This window comes from Oncorhynchus gorbuscha, linkage group LG24, assembly GCF_021184085.1.
Source record: "Oncorhynchus gorbuscha isolate QuinsamMale2020 ecotype Even-year linkage group LG24, OgorEven_v1.0, whole genome shotgun sequence".
In the NCBI taxonomy this organism is placed as follows: Eukaryota; Metazoa; Chordata; class Actinopteri; order Salmoniformes; family Salmonidae; genus Oncorhynchus; species Oncorhynchus gorbuscha.
Genome location: NC_060196.1, coordinates 52,652,837 through 52,674,891, shown reverse-complemented (window position 1 = coordinate 52,674,891; position 22,055 = coordinate 52,652,837). Strand labels below are relative to the sequence as shown.

At 44.5% G+C, this 22,055-nt stretch overlaps 1 protein-coding gene across 1 annotated transcript in view; it reads right to left on the bottom strand.

The window, feature by feature from the left end:
* The window catches only part of LOC124012997 (gamma-aminobutyric acid type B receptor subunit 2-like), a 477,346-nt gene that overhangs the window by 151,888 nt on the left and 303,403 nt on the right, over positions 1-22,055 (bottom strand). Inside the window, exons 5-7 of the mRNA XM_046327101.1 lie at positions 14,415-14,480; positions 11,810-11,998; positions 10,719-10,961 (exon numbers count right to left, since the gene is read on the bottom strand). Coding sequence (XP_046183057.1) covers positions 10,719-10,961; positions 11,810-11,998; positions 14,415-14,480 — 498 coding nt within the window. The remainder of the gene's footprint in view (positions 1-10,718; positions 10,962-11,809; positions 11,999-14,414; positions 14,481-22,055) is intronic.

The window sequence follows — 22,055 nt, the reverse complement described above, 5'->3', positions numbered from 1 at the left end:
ACCTGTACACAGCCAATATTTATCCTCTTGCTCTTTTGAACCCCAGTATCTCTACTTGCACATCATCATCTGCACATCTATCACTACAGTTTTAATGCTAAATTGTAATTATTTTGCCTCTATGGCCTACTTCCCTACTGTTCTACATTTACACACACTGTACATATACTTTTCTATTGTGTTATTGACTGTACGTTTGTTTATGTGTAACTCTGTGTTGTTGTTTTTGTCGCACTGCTTTGCTTTATCTTGGCCAGGTTGCAGTTGTAAATGAGAACTCTTATTACAAATCTTCTTTAATGTCTTAAGTGAGAATACCACCTTTTGGCTACTGAACAGACATCATTAGTCAGTCCTTCTACCTTTAAAACTTTGACATGTTTTTGATTTCAGCCTTAAGTGAAAGCGACTGGAAACAAATGACACTCTTCACATGGATCATCATTGATATTCTAAAAAACAACAATCGAGCCCAAATAAAATCATAAAAAATATGCAGATATTTTCACACACAAAAAGTCTGGCAACTAACACATTGCCTTCCCTCCCTTATCCATCCTCATCCTTCAAGACTGTGGAATTAATTCATCAAGCCATCTGCCCATAGAACTCCCTAATTCAACATTTAACTGGATCTGAGATTACTGCTGGCCACAGAAAAACAGGTGAATGAGAGAGACAGAGAGAAAGAGTTAGCATGGAGCTGATTAAAGCAGCGCTGACAGGGAGATGGGAAGGAAGGAAACCTATTGAAGAGCCAATTTCAGTTCAAAAAGACGCTGAGGCTTTGAAGTCAGTCGCTGGGTGGGTTTCTGCACCCTGATTGGTTCCCTGTATTTGTATGCATCTGTGATGTGACTGAGTGTCTGTCTGTGTGAGCTCGGAGAGAGAGATCTAGCTAAACCTACTGTCCTCACAGACAGCAGTGCAAGCTAACTGCAGTGGGATGGAGAGTTTTCTGCTGTTGTATGGCTTTTAAAAAGTGACTGAAAGTGTAAGCTCAGAGAGAGAGAGAGAGATACCTATAGGTAACTGCCAAAATAAAGGAAGATCTTGAGTAAATGAGGGATACACAGTACATTGAAAGCAGGTGCTTCCACACAGGTGTGGTTCCTGAGTTAATTAAGCAATTAACATCCCATCTTGCTTCGGGCCATGTATAAAAATGCCCAGTTGCCCACTATTTTGGCTAGCATGGCTAGAAGACCTCAGTGACTTTGAAAGAGGGTTCTCAAAAGAGCATGGGATGTTTAATGGATGTCTATCTCAGTCACCAGATCTCAACCCAACTGAAAACTTACGTGAGATTCTGGATGAATGATGTCACATTCCTCTGATAGAGTTCCAGACAGTTGTAGAATCTATCCCAGGGCGTATTGAAGCTGTTCTGGTGGCTCGTGGTGGCCCAACACCCTATTAAGACACTTTATGTTGGTGTTTCCTTTCTTTTGGCAGTTACCTGTAGCTAGGCTTGACACTGCTGCTAATACAGCCTTCGCCTCAGTGCTATATGCTGACAGTGGTGAGATAGCGCGAAAACAAAAGAGTCTTTAGGCCAAGCATCGGTAGAAAACTGCAGTAGAAAAGTACTATAAGTGTTTCCTGCTTCCTATTCTGAGACTCCGGTAGTGTTTTTCTTTACAGTGGCTTGCGAAAGTATTCACCCCCCTTGGCATTATTATAATTTTGTTGCCTTACAACCTGGAATTAAAATTGATTTTTTTTTTTGCCTACCATGCCTACCACTTTGCAGATCAAATCAAATCAAATCAAATTTATTTATATAGCCCTTCGTACATCAGCTGATATCTCAAAGTGCTGTACAGAAACCCAGCCTAAAACCCCAAACAGCAAACAATGCAGGTGTAAAAGCACGGTGGCTAGGAAAAACTCCCTAGAAAGGCCAAAACCTAGGAAGAAACCTAGAGAGGAACCGGGCTATGTGGGGTGGCCAGTCCTCTTCTGGCTGTGCCGGGTAGAGATTATAACAGAACATGACCAAGATGTTCAGTTTGAAAGATGCTAAATATTTTTTATTGTGAAACAAACAAGAAATAAGACAAAAAAACTGAAAACTTGAGCGTGCATAACTATTCACCCCCCCAAAGGCAATACTTTGTAGAGCCACCTTACGCAGTATTTACAGCTCCAAGTCTCTTGGGGTATGTCTGTATAAGCTTGCCACATCTAGCCACTGGGATTTTTGCCCATTTTTTCAAGGCAAAACTGTTCCAGCTCCTTCAAGTTGGATGGGTTCTGCTGGTGTACAGCAATCTTTAAATCATACCACAGATTCTCAATTGGATTGAGGTCTGGGCTTTCACTAGGGCATTCCAAGACATGTAAATGTTTCCCCTTAAACCACTCGGGTGTTGCTTTAGCAGTATGCTAGGGCCATTGTCCTGCTGGAAGGTGAACCTCACAGTATCAAATCTCTTGAAGACTGAAACAGGTTTCCCTCAAGAATTTCCCTGTATTTAGCGACATCCAGCATTCCTTCAATTCTGACCAGTTTCCCTGCCGATAAAAAACACATGCACAGCATGATGCTGCCACCACGCTTCACTGTGGGGGTGGTGTTCTCGGGGTGACGAGAGGTGTTGGGTTTGAGCCAGACATAGCGTTTTCCTTGATGACCAAAAAGCTCAATTTTAGTCTCATCTAACCAGAGTACCTTCTTCCATATGTTTGGGGAGTCTCCCACATGCCTTTTGGCGAACACCAAACGTGTTTGCTTATTTTTTTATTTAAGCAATGGCTTTTTTTTCTGGCCACTCTTCTGTAAAGTCCAACTCTGTGGAGTGTACGGCTTAAAATGATCCCACGTGACAGATCATGTGACACTTAGATTGCATACAGGTGGACTTTATTTAACTAATTACTGTATGTGGCTTCTTAAGGTAATTGGTTGCACCAGATCTTATTTAAGGCCTTCATAGCAAAGGGGGTAAATACACCACTTTAAAAAATATATTTCAAATTTTTTGAAACAAGTTATTTTTTTCATTTCACTTCACCAATTTGGACTATACATGAAATCCAAATAAAAATCAATTGAAATTACAGGTTGTAATGCAACAAAATAGGAAAAATGCCAAGGGGGTGAATACTTTTGCAAGGCTCTGTAAATGTACAAGTACTCAGGGTCAGATGCTGTAACTCTGGAACGAAGGAACTTTTTACCTGGCATCAATTGTGTTTAATAAGACGGTGTAATTGTCTTTGTCTTTCTGCAGGAGTATGTAGGAGAGCTGATCTAGGATCAGGTTCCCCCTGTCCATTTAATCTCATTGATTGTTATCTGAAAGGCTAAACTGATCGTAAATCAGCACTCCTACTTTACGACCTTTGATACATTCAGCCCATGGTCCTGTTAAGCATGTGACTGTGAGAAGCCGTGCCGAGAGAGAGTATGTTGTAGTTCCCAATCTTTTCCCCACTGGGGGGCTCAGGCTGCATGACTGTTGCCAGGAGGTTCACCGTGTTTTGCTGCCGGAAGTCATATTGAACGATCGCTGACATTCCTGAGCCTGACGTAAGTGTGTGGTTGTGTAGTGCACTTAAGAAACTGTAAAAAGTGTAGAAATATGTGTGAAATTTTTGAAGAGCCTGTGGTCTAGTGTCAATTCTCCTGGCTCCTCTCTCCACCAGAGACCAGGGTTCAATCCCTGATCCAACCCTTTTGTCTGTTACTTCCAACTGCCTATGTCCACTGATTAATTCCCTGTCTAAATAAAGGTTTAAAAAAATACCCCCCAAAATAAAATAAATATGTGTAAAAATATCAGTATGCACAATCAATACCGTATGTTGTATTTCTAATCTGGAGGGTCTTGATATTCATATCTCATTAATGGCAGATACATTGTTCTCCAGCTCCTGGAGCTCTGGTCCAGCTGGAGCAGGGAGGGAGCCAGGGTGAGTTGACCCAGACTAACAGCCCTCTCTGGGATTCACAGACCCAGCCTGCCCTTGTTGATGAGGGCGGTATAACTGTGTTTGAGGAGGTGAGATGGCGGTATCACTTTGCTACTTTGTTTCTGGAGGTGGGAAAAGGGAGGAAGGGAAGAAAGCAGGATGTTTGCCCCAGAGAGAGTCTCTGGTTGTGGGCTGCATGTGTGAAAAGAGGGAGTTCCCTGGAGGTCTGGAGACAGAAAGCAGCACACACACACACACACACACACACACACACACACACACACACACACACACACACACACACACACACACACACACACACACACACACACACACACACACACACACACACACACACACACACACACACACACACACACACACACACACACACACACACACACACACACACACACCTCTCTGTGCCCGCATGTAAGGACTATCTGCCCTCAGGCCTACGGGTCCTGGTAGAAAGGATATTGCACTACATAGGGAATAGGGTGCCTTTTGAGACACGCCTACGGTCTGGATAGACAAGGGCCCCTGTCTCCTCTGTCTCCTTTGTCTTCTCTGTCTCCCCTATCTCCCCTATCTCCCCTATCTGTTTCCTCTGTCTCCCCTATCTCCTCTGTCTCCTCTGTCTCCCCTATCTCCTCTGTCTCCTTTGTCTCCCCTATCTCCTCTGTCTCCTCTGTCTCCCGTCTCCTCTGACTCCTCTGTTTCCCCTATCTCCTCTGTCTCCTCTATCTCGTCTGTCTCCTCTGTCTCCCCTATCTCCTTTTTCTCCTCTGTCTCCTTTGTCTCCTCTGTCTCCCCTATCTCCTCTGTCTCCTCTGTCTCCTCTGTCTCCTCTGTCTCCTCTGTCTCCACTGTCTCCCCTATCTCCTCTGTCTCCCCTATCTCCTCTGTCTCCCCTATCTCCTCTGTCTCCCCTATCACCTCTGTCTCCTCTGTCTCCCCTCTGTCTCCTCTGTCTCCCCTATCTCCTCTGTCTCCTCTGTCTCCCCTATCTCCTCTGTCTCCTCTGTTTCCCCTATCACCTCTGGCTCCTCTGTTTCCCCTATCTCCTCTGTCTCCCCTATCTCCTCTGTCTCCCCTATCTCCTCTGTTTCCTCTGTCTCCCCTATCTCCTCTGTCTCCCCTATCTCCTCTGTCTCCTCTGTCTCCTCTGTCTCCCCTCTGTCTCCTCTGTTTCCCCTATCTCCTCTGTCTCCTCTATCTCATCTGTCTCCTCTGTCTCCACTGTCTCCCCTATCTCCTCTGTTTCCTCTATCTCCCCTATCTCCTCTGTCTCCCCTATCTCCTCTGTCTCCTCTGTCTCCCCTATCACCTCTGTCTCCTCTGTCTTCCCTCTGTCTCCTCTGTCTCCCCTATCTCCTCTGTCTCCTCTGTCTCCCCTATCTCCTCTGTCTTCCCTATCTCCTCTGTCTTCTCTGTCTCCCCTATCACCTCTGGCTCCTCTGTTTCCCCTATCTCCTCTGTCTCCCCTATCTCCTCTGTCTCCTCTGTCTCCCCTATCTCCTCTGTCTTCTCTGTCTCCCCTATCACCTCTGGCTCCTCTGTTTCCCCTATCTCCTCTGTCTCCCCTATCTCCTCTGTCTCCCCTATCACCTCTGTCTTCTCTGTCTCCCCTATCACCTCTGTCTCCCCTATCACCTGTCTCCTCTGTTTCCCCTATCTCCTCTGTCTCCCCTATCTCCTCTGTCTCCCCTATCTCCTCTGTTTCCCCTATCTCCTCTGTCTTCTCTGTCTCCCCTATCACCTCTGTCTTCTCTGTCTCCCCTATCACCTCTGTCTCCTCTGTCTCCCCTATCTCCTCTGTCTCCCCTATCTCCTCTGTCTCCTCCATCTCCTCTCCCCTCCAGGCCATAGATGAAGAGGATGAATTCCACTGTACATGTTCACAGTGCTGCTAACAGCCCCGGCCAAAAGCCCTGGAGGCTTCTCTGAGCTAATGTTTCACTTCCTCTATTGTTCTGCCACTAGACTAGATCAATAGCAGGCGGCACCCAGAGAGCACATTAGACTGACTGGTGTGTTAGTGTCACGTGTTATGGTTCACACTGGGGATGTTTAGGCAGCGGGTCTAGTACACGGGTGATGTGTGTGTGTGGAAACGCAGAGCCACGATGGGATGTGGTGTGTGTGTGGAAACGCAGAACCACGATGGGTTGTGGTGTGTGTGTGTGCAAACGCAGAGCCACGATGGGGTGTATGGTGTGTGTGTATGGTGTGTGTGTGTGTGGTGTGTGTGTGGAAACGCAGAGCCACGATTGGGATGTGGTGTGTGTGTGGAAACGCAGAGCCACGATGGGATGTGGTGTGTGTGGAAACGCAGAGCCACGATGGGGTGTGGTGTGTGTGTGTATGGTGTGTGTCTATGGTGTGTGTGTGGAAACGCAGAGCCACGATGGGGTATGGTGTGTGTGTGGTGTGTGTGTGTGGAAACGCAGATGGGGTATGGTGTGTGTGTGTGTGTGTGTGTGTGTGTGTGTGTGGAAACGCAGAGCCATGATGGGGTACGGTGTGTGTGTGGAAATGCAGAGCCACGATGGGGTGTGGTGTGTGTGTGGAAACGCAGAGCCACGATGGGATGTGGTGTGTGTGGAAACGCAGAGCCACGATGGGGTGTGGTGTGTGTGTGTATGGTGTGTGTGTGTGGTGTGTGTGTGGAAACGCAGAGCCATGATGGGGTATGGTGTGTGTGTGGTGTGTGTGTGTGGAAACGCAGAGCCACGATGGGGTATGTGTGTGTGTGTGTGTGTGTGTGTGTGGTGTGTGTGTGGAAACGCAGAGCCATGATGATGGGGTAACGCAGAGCCACGATGTGTGTGTGTGGTGTGTGTGTGTGGAAACGCAGAGCCACGATGGGGTATGGTGTGTGTGTGTGGTGTGTGTGTGTGTGTGTGGTGTGTGTGTGTTCCCCATGGTTCTCCTTCTCCTCTAATAGAAATACGCACCTATACTCTGATGCTCTATAAAGGCACAGTGAAGGGGTTAATTATCCTGACCGGTTATGTGTATGTCTAAAATGGCAGCCTATTCCCTACATAGTGCAGTGCTCTAGTCAAAAGTAGTTCACTACATAGGTAATAGTCTGTAATAGTCTAATTTGGAACGGACCTTATATCTCTGTCATTACTGTAATGAATGGCTGGTTCTGTGCCGACTGTATAAACCGCATCAAGCTTTTTATCGTCTCATGTCATGTACAGTTAGTTATCAGATGGATCAAACATCCTGAATACAAAATATTGTAATAAATCATAACTGAAATTATTTATAAATTACTGCAGAGCACAGAGCTCTAAATAGAGCATTTGAAAAATATTTCCTATAGACCTGGAGCAAATGTGATAAGTAATTTTTCAATACCATTACTGGGGTATTTTCTGCTCAAATGAACACAATTGTAAATCATATTATGCAATAGTGTTGCTTTCTGTGTTGCTTTCTGAATAGATGGTAATAGTGCAGCTGTATGTTATCCCCTTGGAGACACACGCACACGCACACACTCAAACACACGAATGCACACACACACACACACACACACACACACACACACACACACACACACACACACACACACACACACACACACACACACACACACACACACACACACACACACACACACACACACACACACACACACACGAATGCACACACACACACAACACACACACACACACACACACACACACACACACACACACACACACACACACACACACACACACACACACACACACACACACACACACACACACACACACACACACACACACACACACACGAACACACACACACACACACACACACACACACACACACACACACACACACACACACACACACACACACACACACACACACACACACACACACACACACACACACACACACACACACACACACACACACACACACAGAGAGACACACACACACACACACACACAGAGAGAGACACACACACACGCACACACACACGCACGCACGCACACACACACACACGCGCACACGCGCACACACACACACAGAGACACACACACACACACACACACACAGAGAGACACACACACAGAGAGAGACACACACACACACAGAGAGAGACACACACACACACAGAGAGAGAGAGACACACACACACACAGAGAGAGACACACACACACACACACACACAGCTCAGGCAGTCACCCTGGCAGCAGGACCCCGGGGGGTGAGGGTATCTGGACTATCCATGTCTCCCGCCCTGCCACTGTCCTCCAGTAGCCTCCAGAGACAGACCCACTGGCAGCCCACTTCACCCCAGAGTGGCTGAGGGAACTGGGGGGAGAGAGAGTATGGTGTACTGTAATGCCCCAAGGGAGATCAACCTTTTCTCCACTCTAAATACTCTTTCCCTCTCTACCTCTTCAGCCATCTCTCCTTCACTATTCCTCTTTCTCCCTTGCTGTTTTCCTGTTCTCTCTTTCGCTTTCCTCTTGCTCTCACTCTTTCTTTCTGTACCTCTATTCCTTTCTTCCCTCTCTGTTTCTCCTCTCTCTATTCCTCTATCTACCACATCACTCCTCTTCTTCATCTCCTCCTCCCTCTCTGATCTCTGTCCATCTCTTCACATCCTCAGCCAGCAGCCATATCCTACACACACACACATGCACGCACGCACGCACGCACGCACTCACACACACACACACACACACACACACACACACACACACACACACACACACACACACACACACACACACACACACACACACACACACACACACACACACACACACACACACACACACACACACACACACACACACACACACACACACGTCTTCTCTCTCTAATTGTCTTCGATAATTATTTGCTAGTCAGACTGATCCGTGGTGTGATGGAGGCCTCATTTCTCCATAATCTTCTTGGTTTAGAGCCACTAATCATGATGAAATGGCCTTTAATGTGGTTTGGGCCTGAGGAAATGTCTCGTCACAATTCCATGTTAAGTGGCACGCTCACAGTAGCGCTTGGTTGCATGTTGTGAAAAGCAAGTTGTTTGTAACGAGCATAGCCAATAAGAACACTGTGATTGTCATAGTGACAGCCCTAACCACCAAAAGGAACAGCCCAACCACCAATGGGGACAGCCCAACCACCAATAAGGACAGCCAACCACCAATAGGGAGAGCTCAACCACCAAAAGGAACAGCCCAACCACCAACAGGGAGAGCTCAACCACCAATGGGGACAGCTCAACCACCAACAGGGAGAGCTCAACCACCAACAGGGAGAGCTCAACCACCAATGGGGACAGCTCAACCACCAACAGGGAGAGCTCAACCACCAACGGGGAGAGCTCAACCACCAACAGGGAGAGCTCAACCACCAATGGGGACAGCCCAACCACCAACAGGGAGAGCTCAACCACCAATGGGGACAGCCCAACCACCAACAGGGAGAGCTCAACCACCAACAGGGAGAGCTCAACCACCAATGGGAACAGCCCACCCACCAACAGGGAGAGCTCAACCACCAACAGGGACAGCTCAACCACCAACAGGGAGAGCTCAACCACCAATGGGGACAGCTCAACCACCAACAGGGAGAGCTCAACCACCAATGGGGACAGCCCAACCACCAACAGGGAGAGCTCAACCACCAATGGGGACAGCTCAACCACCAACAGGGAGAGCTCAACCACCAATGGGGACAGCTCAACCACCAACAGGGAGAGCTCAACCACCAATGGGGACAGCCCAACCACCAACAGGGAGAGCTCAACCACCAATGGGGACAGCTCAACCACCAACAGGGAGAGCTCAACCACCAATGGGGACAGCCCAACCACCAATATTCTGTATTAGATTGGTAATGGTCTCTAAAGTGAAGTATAATTAAAAAGGTCTGCTTTAAGTGCCCCTTTGACAGTTCTTTACTGTATGTACATTAATGTGGCTGGTGCCTGGCCTAGCAGCTCTCCAGAGTTGAATCAGGTGTGTGTGTGTGTGTGTGTGTGTGTGTGTGTGTGTGTGTGTGTGTGTGTGTGTGTGTGTGTGTGTGTGTGTGTGTGTGTGTGTGTGTGTGTGTGTGTGTGTGTGTGTGTGTGTGTGTGTGTGTGTGTGCATTTGTGCGTGTCTATGTGTCTGTGTGTGCACATGAGCATATGTGTACATCACTCTGTGTGTGCTTGAGAACATGACGGTGTGTGTGTGTACACATTTGTTTGTGTTAGTGTGACATTGAATCAGGATGGGGCACAGTGGGAGTGGGGAGGGCCCGGCTGTTGCTGAAAGGTCTGGCCAGGTTGGACTCCATAGTCCTGGTTACTGTAGAGGGCGTTTCACGCTGGGCCCTGTATAACACGGCTGACCTCAATACTGAAGGCTTGCCTCTGACCTGGAGACTTGAAGGTCTGAGCCTCCTTCAGATAAACACAGCTAGGCACCTGATGTCACTGTTTTATTGTATAAAGAATGATGTATTAAATATATACTGTAGAGAGAGTCAATATAGAATAGAAAAGTAGACACATACTCACAGTCATGACAAAGCTTGACTTTTGATAAAAACCTGTCTTCTATATATTGTTGTTATTCGTTATAATATTGATAATGTTCCCTGACGAATCACCCTTACCCTTGATCATGTCAAAGCAAGCCTTGTTCCAGCCAGAATGGCCTATATACAGTAGAGCAGGAGTCTAGTTTCTGTTTCTATAACATGAGGCAGCTTGATGATCAGGTATACCCTCTGGACAGGGTGCTAGCCCTTTTCCTTATATCAGGGAAAGCCCATTGACTCACAGTGACACCATAGAAGTTGGTTTCGTTCATGACGTCCAGCACCAGCTTGCCCACCTCCCGGTCATCCACGGTGAAGTTGTGGTACATGTCCTGCCTCTCCTTGTGCTGCAGTAAATCCATGACGCGGGTCAAGGTCTTCGCTATCACCCAGATCCCGTCGTAGGCGAAGCCGTGGTACTTCGAGGGCTCCACCCCCTTCTGCTGCAGCTCTTTACTGTACTCCCTCTCGTACTCTTTAGGTGTCTGAATGTAAGGAGAGAGAGGGGACAATATAAGCTTTTTAGGTTGCCTCCCATATGCCACTCTATTCCCAACATAGTGCATTACCTCTCACCAGAGCCCTATGGGGGGAATAGGGAATAATGTGGCATTGGGACACATCCTTAGATAGAATTCTTTTCTTCTATCCACTATACAGGACAATGAGTCCTTTGGCTAAGAAGCAACAGTTACAAGCATTTCATCCACAATAGCCATCAACATCCTAAGGGCAACAAAGGAGTGGCTCAAGAAGAAGCACATTAAGGTCCTGGAGTGGCCTAGCCAGTCTCCAGACCTTAATCCCATAGAAAATCTGTGGAGGGAGCTGAAGGTTCGAGTTGCCAAATGTCAGCCTCAAAACCTTAATGACTTGGAGAAGATCTGCAAAGAGGAGTGGGACAAAATCCCTCCTGAGGTGTGTGCAATATATACAGAGATATATATATATATGGCCAACTATAAGAAACATCTGACCTCTGTGATTGCCAACAAGGGTTTTGCCACCAAGTACTAAGTAATGTTTTGCAGAGGGGTCAAATACTTATTTCCTCATTAAAATGCAAATCAATTTATAACATTTTTGACATGCGTTTTTCTGGATTTTTTTGTTGTTATTCTGTCTCACTGTTCAAATAAACCTACCATTACAATTATAGACTGATCATGTCTTTGTCAGTGAGCAAACGTACAAAATCAGCAGGGGATCAAATACTTTTTTCCCTCACTGTATGTGTCAGTTGAGGTAATACTTTGTAAATATTCCTCACCCCGCAAGTGCAAAACAGTTATACACTATACCGTGTACCAAAATGCTTATCAGGAACACTCACCCTTCCAGAGATCCCCTTCACCTGTTTGGCGCTGAGGGGTTCAAAGTCCACAGCGATGTATCCCTCCATAGCGGTCAGCAACTTCCTGGTGGTGCAGTTTGTGGAGTTGGCCTGCTCCCACCAGTTGCCCTGGTACCAGCCTGGTATGATCCACTGGTACTTACTACCATACATGTTCAGGTTGTACGCCTGGGGGAAGGATGTTTGGTTAGTACACACACATACAGGTGTGTCCATACAAACACTCACCACATACAGTTTATGCAAACAACTACACACACATACTACCATACATACCATGCACCCACAAACACACACCACATACAGTGTATGCAAACAACTACACACACACACTACCATACATACCATGCACCCACAAACACACAAGCACCCACTTTGTACCTATTCTATGTTAAACAACAGTCTGCATTGACATTGTAATCTGTCTTAGACACATTGTTAATCATTACAGACAGCAATGTCAGTGGTATGCTGTTCTGTAAAACACTGGTCACTGAGACAGTCATGTCAGTGGTATGCTGTTCTGTAAAACACTGGTCACTGAGACAGTCATGTAGTGGTATGCTGTTCTGTAAAACACTGGTCACTGAGACAGTCATGTCAGTGGTATGCTGTTCTGTAAAACACTGGTCACTGAGACAGTCATGTAGTGGTATGCTGTTCTGTAAATCACTGGTCACTGAGACAGCAATGTAGTGGTATGCTGTTCTGTAAAACACTGGTCACTGAGACAGTCATGTCAGTGGTATGCTGTTCTGTAAAACACTGGTCACTGAGACAGTCATGTCAGTGGTATGCTGTTCTGTAAAACACTGGTCACTGAGACAGTCATGTAGTGGTATGCTGTTCTGTAAAACACTGGTCACTGAGACAGTCATGTCAGTGGTATGCTGTTCTGTAAAACACTGGTCACTGAGACAGTCATGTAGTGGTATGCTGTTCTGTAAATCACTGGTCACTGAGACAGTCATGTAGTGGTATGCTGTTCTGTAAAACACTGGTCACTGAGACAGCAATGTAGTGGTATGCTGTTCTGTAAAACACTGGTCACTGAGACAGCAATGTCAGTGGTATGCTGTTCTGTAAACCACTGGTCACTGAGACAGCAATGTCAGTGGTACGCTGTTCTGTAAACCACTGGTCACTGAGACAGCAATGTCAGTGGTATGCTGTTCTGTAAACCACTGGTCACTGAGAAAGCAATGTCAGTGGTATGCTGTTCTGTAAACCACTGGTCACTGAGACAGCAATGTCAGTGGTATGCTGTTCTGTAAACCACTGGTCACTGAGACAGCAATGTCAGTGGTATGCTGTTCTGTAAAACACTGGTCACTGAGACAGTCATGTCAGTGGTATGCTGTTCTGTAAATCACTGGTCACTGAGACAGTCATGTCAGTGGTATGCTGTTCTGTAAAACACTGGTCACTGAGACAGCAATGTCAGTGGTATGCTGTTCTGTAAAACACTGGTCACTGAGACAGTCATGTCAGTGGTATGCTGTTCTGTAAATCACTGGTCACTGAGACAGTCATGTCAGTGGTATGCTGTTCTGTAAAACACTGGTCACTGAGACAGCAATGTCAGTGGTATGCTGTTCTGTAAAACACTGGTCACTGAGACAGTCATGTCAGTGGTATGCTGTTCTGTAAATCACTGGTCACTGAGACAGTCATGTCAGTGGTATGCTGTTCTGTAAAACACTGGTCACTGAGACAGTCATGTCAGTGGAATGCTGTTCTGTAAAACACTGGTCACTGAGACAGTCATGTCAGTGGTATGCTGTTCTGTAAAACACTGGTCACTGAGACAGTCATGTAGTGGTATGCTGTTCTGTAAAACACTGGTCACTGAGACAGGCATGTAGTGGTATGCTGTTCTGTAAAACACTGGTCACTGAGACAGGCATGTAGTGGTATGCTGTTCTGTAAAACACTGGTCACTGAGACAGGCATGTAGTGGTATGCTGTTCTGTAAAACACTGGTCACTGAGACAGGCATGTAGTGGTATGCTGTTCTGTAAAACACTGGTCACTGAGACAGTCATGTCAGTGGTATGCTGTTCTGTAAAACACTGGTCACTGAGATATCAGTTATTAATGTCAATATCAATAGGATTTCAGATTTTACTGACACTCATAATGGTAGTTACACCTATGATGCATGCGTGGGTGGGTGCATGTGTGTGTGTGTGTGTGTGTGTGTGTGTGCATGTGTTTCTGCATGCGTGTGTGTGTGTGTGTGTGTGTGTGTGTGTGTGTGTGTGTGTGTGTGTGTGTGTGTGTGTGTGTGTGTGTGTGTGTGTGTGTGTGTGTGTGTGTGTGTGTGTGTGTGTGTGTGTGTGTGTGTGTGTGTGTGTGTGTGTGCATGTGTATCTGCATGCGTGGGTGCGTGTGTGTGTGCGTGTGCGTGTGTGTGTGCGTGTGTGTGTGTGTGTGTGTGCGTGTGTGTGTGTGTGTGTGTGTGTGTGTGTGTGTGTGTGTGTGTGTGTGTGTGTGTGTGTGTGTGTGTGTGTGTGTGTGTGTGTGTGTGTGTGTGTGTGTGTGTGTGTGTGTGTGTGTGTATATATACACAAACAATACTCACACAGCAGAATACTTTGGAGGCCAGGTTCTCATCAAACTGTCCGATAATGATCCTTACGTCATTATCCTAAAGAGATGGCATAACAGACAAAAGGGTTGGCCTTCCGCTACAAGCAGCTAATCATTAGCAGCAATCACATCACAATAGTGCACTTTGCATAACATACATATTATAGGCTCTGTCTGAAGACGCTGTACTGTGCAGTATGAGATGTGCTATGCAAATATCACCACATTAACAATTCCTAAACAAATGTAACAGCTGTCCTAGTGCGAGGATTTTGTCATTTTTGTTCTCTGTAGCTCAGTTGGTAGAGCATGAAGCTTGTAATGCCAGGATATTGGGTTCAATTCCCGGGACCAGCCATACGCTGCTAAATGACATATATCATATTATTATATAGTATTATACAGGTATATATGATCGTCTTATCACATTCAAATAAACGGTGATTTCGGCACTTTAGATGTTGATATCAGTGTAATTGCCACCTCATCAGTGTAAGGACTACAGGTAACTGTCACCTCATCAGTGTAAGGACTACAGGTAACTGTCACCTCATCAGTGTAAGGGCTACAGGTAACTGTCACCTCATCAGTGTAAGGACTACAGGTAACTGTCACCTCATCAGTGTAAGGACTACAGGTAACTGTCACCTCATCAGTGTAAGGACTACAGGTAACTGTCACCTCATCAGTGTAAGGACTACAAGTAACTGTCACCTCATCAGTGTAAGGACTACAGGTAACTGTCACCTCATCAGTGTAAGGACTACACGTAACTGTCACCTCATCAGTGTAAGGACTACAGGTAACTGTCACCTCATCAGTGTAAGGACTACAGGTAACTGTCACCTCATCAGTGTAAGGACTACACGTAACTGTCACCTCATCAGTGTAAGGACTACAGGTAACTGTCACCTCATCAGTGTAAGGACTACAGGTAACTGTCACCTCATCAGTGTAAGGACTACACGTAACTGTCACCTCATCAGTGTAAGGACTACAGGTAACTGTCACCTCATCAGTGTAAGGACTACAGGTAACTGTCACCTCATCAGTGTAAGGACTACAGGTAACTGTCACCTCATCAGTGTAAGGACTACACGTAACTGTCACCTCATCAGTGTAAGGACTACAGGTAACTGTCACCTCATCAGTGTAAGGACTACAGGTAACTGTCACCTCATCAGTGTAAGGACTACAGGTAACTGTCACCTCATCAGTGTAAGGACTACAGGTAACTGTCACCTCATCAGTGTAAGGACTACAGGTAACTGTCACCTCATCAGTGTAAGGACTACAGGTAACTGTCACCTCATCAGTGTAAGGACTACAGGTAACTGTCACCTCATCAGTGTAAGGACTACACGTAACTGTCACCTCATCAGTGTAAGGACTACAGGTAACTGTCACCTCATCAGTGTACTGACTACACGTAACTGTCACCTCTTCAGTGTACTGACTACAGGTAACTGTCACCTCATCAGTGTAAGGACTACAGGTAACTGTCACCTCATCAGTGTAAGGACTACACGTAACTGTCACCTCATGAGTGTAAGGACTACAGCTAACTGTCACCTCATCAGTGTAAGGACTACACGTAACTGTCACCTCATCAGTGTAAGGACTACAGGTAACTGTCACCTCATCAGTGTAAGGACTACAGGTAACTGTCACCTCATCAGTGTACTGACTACAGGTAACTGTCACCTCATCAGTGTAAGGACTACAGGTAACTGTCACCTCATCAGTGTAAGGACTACAAGTAACTGTCACCTCATCAGTGTAAGGACTACACGTAACTGTCACCTCATCAGTGTAAGGACTACACGTAACTGTCACCTCATCAGTGTAAGGACTACAGGTAACTGTCACCTCATCAGTGTAAGGACTACAGGTAACTGTCACCTCATCAGTGTAAGGACTACAGGTAACTGTCACCTCATCAGTGTAAGGACTACAGGTAACTGTCACCTCATCAGTGTAAGGACTACACGTAACTGTCACCTCATCAGTGTAAGGACTACAGGTAACTGTCACCTCATCAGTGTACTGACTACACGTAACTGTCACCTCTTCAGTGTACTGACTACAGGTAACTGTCACCTCATCAGTGTAAGGACTACAGGTAACTGTCACCTCATCAGTGTAAGGACTACACGTAACTGTCACCTCATCAGTGTAAGGACTACAGGTAACTGTCACCTCATCAGTGTAAGGACTACACGTAACTGTCACCTCATCAGTGTAAGGACTACAGGTAACTGTCACCTCATCAGTGTAAGGACTACAGGTAACTGTCACCTCATCAGTGTACTGACTACAGGTAACTGTCACCTCATCAGTGTAAGGACTACAGGTAACTGTCACCTCATCAGTGTAAGGACTACAAGTAACTGTCACCTCATCAGTGTAAGGACTACAAGTAACTGTCACCTCATCAGTGTAAGGACTACAGGTAACTGTCACCTCATCAGTGTAAGGACTACAGGTAACTGTCACCTCATCAGTGTAAGGGCTACAGGTAACTGTCACCTCATCAGTGTAAGGACTACAGGTAACTGTCACCTCATCAGTGTAAGGACTACAGGTAACTGTCACCTCATCAGTGTAAGGACTACAGGTAACTGTCACCTCATCAGTGTAAGGACTACAGGTAACTGTCACCTCATCAGTGTAAGGACTACAGGTAACTGTCACCTCATCAGTGTAAGGACTACAGGTAACTGTCACCTCATCAGTGTAAGGACTACAGGTAACTGTCACCTCATCAGTGTAAAGACTACAGGTAACTGTCACCTCATCAGTGTAAGGACTACACGTAACTGGTCTGGTGGTGTAGATATAGGTGCTGGGCTAAGTCCCAAATGGCCATTTGAGATATACACTTGGTGTTTCTTTGTTAGCTATAGGGCAGAGGCTGCAATATCAAGCCATAAAGTGTCAATCCATAACAACACAGCCATTAGTGTCAGTGTAGAGAATTGCTTCCTATCCACAGGACCAGGGAGGAGAGATCTACATGGAATTGATAGCACATGCTAGCATGATTGAGTCAGTAAATAGTTCACCACCTCCTCAAAGTGGCAGGAGCTTTGAGTAGCGAGGTTTGAAGTCTGAGGCTCCCGTCTCTGCTTCTGACAAGAGCAATCTGTCTGTCACCACTCTGCATGGTGGTGAACTGCATAGACCTCCCCAACCCATACCATCACACAAAATCATGTGATTCAATCTTGATACAGGAAGGAAGGTGGTAGGAGTGATGCTTGACTCGAATGCGGGATTGTGCATGTCTATCAAAACACAACTGGTACCCTTCTCCCTATGCCCTATTGGCCCTGTCAAAAGAAGGGCACTATGTAGGGAACAGGGTGCCATTTAGGATGTACACTAAGGTAGTAACACATGTATAAAGTCTAGAAAAGGTCCGTTTGACTGAGGATGTACAGTTGAAGTCGGAAGTTTACATACAACTTAGCCAAATACATTTAAACTCAGTTTTTCACAATTCCTGACATTTAATCCTAGTAAAAATTCCCTGTCTTAGGTCAGTTAGGATCACCACTTTATTTTAAGAATGTGACATGTCAGAATAATAGTAGAGAGAATTATTTATTTCAGCTTTTCTTTTTTAAATCACATTCCCAGTGGGTCAGAAGTTTACATACACTCAATTAGTATTTGGTAGCATTTCCTTCAAATTGTTGAACTTGGATCAAATGTTTCGGGTAGCCTTCCACAAGCTTCCCACAATAAGTTGGGTGAATGTTGGCCCATTCCTCCTGACAGAGCTGGTGTAACTGAGTCTGGTTAGTAGAACTCCTTGCTCGCACACGTTTTTTCAGTTCTGCACACAAATTCTCTATAGGATTGAGGTCAGGGCTTTGTGATGGCCACTCCAATACCTTGACTTTGTTGTCCTTAAGCCATTTTGCCACAACTTTGGAAGTATGCTTGGGGTTATTGTCCATTTGGAAGATCCATTTGCGACCAAGCTTTAAGTTCCTGACTGATGTCTTGAGATGTTGCTTCAAAACATCTACATATTTTTACTCCCTCATGAAGCCATCTATTTTGTGAAGTGCACCAGTCCCTCCTGCAGCAAAGCATCCCCACAACATGATGCTACCACCCCAGTGCTTCACGGTCGGGATGGTGTTCTTCTGCTTGCAAGCCTCCCCCTTTTTCCTCCAAACAGAACAATGGTCATTATGGTCAAACAGTTCTATTTTTGTTTCATCAGATCAGAGGACATTTCTCCAACAAGTATGATCTTTGTCCCCATGTGCAGTTGCAAACCGTAGTCTGACTTTTTTATGGCGGTTTTGGAGCAGTAGCTTCTTCCTTGCTGAGCGGCCTTTCATGTCAATATAGGACTCGTTTTACTGTGAATATAGATACTTCTGTACCTCCAGCATCTTGACAAGGTCCTTTGCTGATGTTCTGGGATTGATTTGCACTTTTCACACCAGGTGACAGTTACAATAATCATTTACAACATTAACAATATCTACACTGTATTTCTGATCAATTTGATGGTAATAATGTGCTTTTCTTTCTAAAACTTTTCTTTCTAAAACAAGGACATTTCTAACTTTTGAACGGTAGTGTACATATATATATATATATATATATATATATATATATATATATATATATATATATATATATTCACAACATACATTATTTTGACATCAGTAAACTTAACTAACTTCAACTGTAAATGTTTCACTCTTTTTAGAAAGTATTCACACCCCTTGACTTTTTGCACATTTTGTTGTGTTACAGCCTACATTTTATTCAATGTATTACATTTAGATTTGGTGTCCCTGATCTTTGCACAATACCCAATAATGTCAGTGGAATTATGTTTTTAGAAATGTTTACAAATTAATACAAAATGAAAAGCTGAAATGCCAATAAGTATTTAACCCCTTTGTCGTGGCAGGCCTACATTTGCTTAACAATTCACTTACTAAGTTGCAATAATGGTGTTTAACATGATTGTTTAATGACTACCTCATCTCTGTAACCCACACAAACAATTATCTGTAAGGTCCCTCAGTCAAGCATTGAATTTGAAGCACATTTTCAATCAGGGACCAGGGAGGTTCCCCATAGGTTGGCATAGAAGGAAACCTATTGGTACATGGGTAGAAAGAAAATAGAAATAGACATGGAATATCCCTTTGAGCATGAAGTTATTAATTACACTTTGGATGGTGTATCAATACACCAAGGCACTACTAAGATACAGGCGTCCTTCCTAACTCAGTTGCTAGAGAGGAAGGAAACAGCTCAGGGATTTCTTCATGAGGCCAATGGTGACTTTAAAACAGTTACATATTTTAATGGCTGTGATAGGAGAAAACTGAGGATAGATCAGCAACATTGTAGTTACTCCACAATACTAACATAAATGACAGAGTGAAAACAAGGAAGCTTGTACAGAATAACAATATTCCATAATATTCGCAATAAGGCACTAAAGTAAACCTGCAAAAAACCTGGCAAAGAAATCCACTTTTTGTCCTAAATACAAAGCATTACATAACAAATCCAAAACACATCACTGAGTACCACTCTTCATATTTTGAAGCATGGTGGTGGCTGCATCATGTCATCGCCAAGGACTAGGGAGTTTTTTAGGATAAAAATAAATGACATTGAATGTTCAAGATAAAGTTTTGACCAAGTTAACATTTGACTAACATTCACTTGAAAATCTATGGCAAGACTTGTAAATGGCTGTCTAGCAGTGATCAATGATCAACTTGACAGAGTTTGAAGGATTTTTTAAAGAAGAATGGGCAAATGTTGTACAATCCAGGTGTGCAAAAGACAGCTGTAAATGAAATCAAATGTTACTTCGTCTCATACACATGGTTAGCAGATGTTATTGGTCTCATACACATGGTTAGCAGATGTTATTGCTCTCATACACATGGTTAGCAGATGTTATTGGTCTCATACACATGGTTAGCAGATGTTATTGGTCTCATACACATGGTTAGCAGATGTTATTGGTCTCATACACATGGTTAGCAGATGTTATTGGTCTCATACACATGGTTAGCAGATGTCATTGGTCTCATACACATGGTTAGCAGATGTTATTGGTCTCATACACATGGTTAGCAGATATTATTGGTCACATACACATGGTTAGCAGATGTTATTGGTCTCATACACATGGTTAGCAGATGTCATTGGTCTCATACACATGGTTAGCAGATGTTATTGGTCTCATACACATGGTTAGCAGATATTATTGGTCACATACACATGGTTAGCAGATGTTATTGGTCTCATACACATGGTTAGCAGATATTATTGGTCACATACACATGGTTAGCAGATGTTATTGGTCTCATACACATGGTTAGCAGATGTTATTGGTCTCATACACATGGTTAGCAGATATTATTGGTCACATACACATGGTTAGCAGATGTTATTGGTCTCATACACATGGTTAGCAGATGTTATTGGTCACATACACATGGTTAGCAGATGTTATTGGTCTCATACACATGGTTAGCAGATGTTATTTGTCTCATACACATGGTTAGCAGATGTTATTGGTCTCATACACATGGTTAGCAGATGTTATTGTTCTCATACACATGGTTAGCAGATGTTATTGGTCTTATACACATGGTTAGCAGATGTTAATGTGAGTGTAGCGAAATGCTTGTGCTTTTAGTTCCGACAGTGCAGTAATATCTAACAAGTAATCTAACAATTGCACAACTACCAAATACACACAAATCGCAGATTTGAAGAATAAGAATATATACATATCAATCTCTGGATGAGAAGCAGAGGCAAGATGCAATAGATGGTATAAAATAGAGTATGTACATATGGGATGAGTAATGCAAAATATGTTATTAAAGTGGCATTATTAAAGTGACTAGTGAACTATTTTTTAAAGTGGCCAATGATTTCAAGTCAAGTTAGTAGTGATGGCTGTTTAGCAGTCTGATGGCCTTAAAATAGAAGCTGTTTGTCAATCTCTCGGTCCCAGCTTTGATGCACCTGTACTGACCTCGCCTTCTGGATGATAGCGGTGTGAACAGGCAGTGGCTCGGGTGGTTGTTGTGCTTGATGACCTTTTTGGTCTTCCTGTGACAACGGGTGCTCTAGGTGTTCTGGAGGGCAGGTAGTTTTTGACCCCACCACCCTCTGGAGAGCCCTGCGGTTGTGGGCGGGTGTAATCGCTACCAAAGGTATTGACTCATGGGGTTGAATACGTATCTAATCAAGATACAGTATATTAGTGTTTTATTTACCATAAATGTAAAAAAATAAATATAGAGAATTTTCTTTCCACTTTGAAGTTACAGAGTTCTTCATGTAGATTGTTGAAAAAAATGCCAATTTAATCCATTTGAATCCCACATGGTTACACAACAAAATGTGTCAAAAGTAAAGGGGTGGGAATACTTTCTGAAGGCTCTCTAGATTGTTAACAATACAAATGCATTATCTTAGCTTGTGTGTCCTCTGATTAGTCACTAATACAAGTTCTGCCATTCACTCTGCCAAAACACCAGCTGTGTCTCTCTGCGCCTTGGATCTGACCCTTTATACTGAATAATGATTCAAGTTGAATAGACCGTTACTCAAGCCAAGC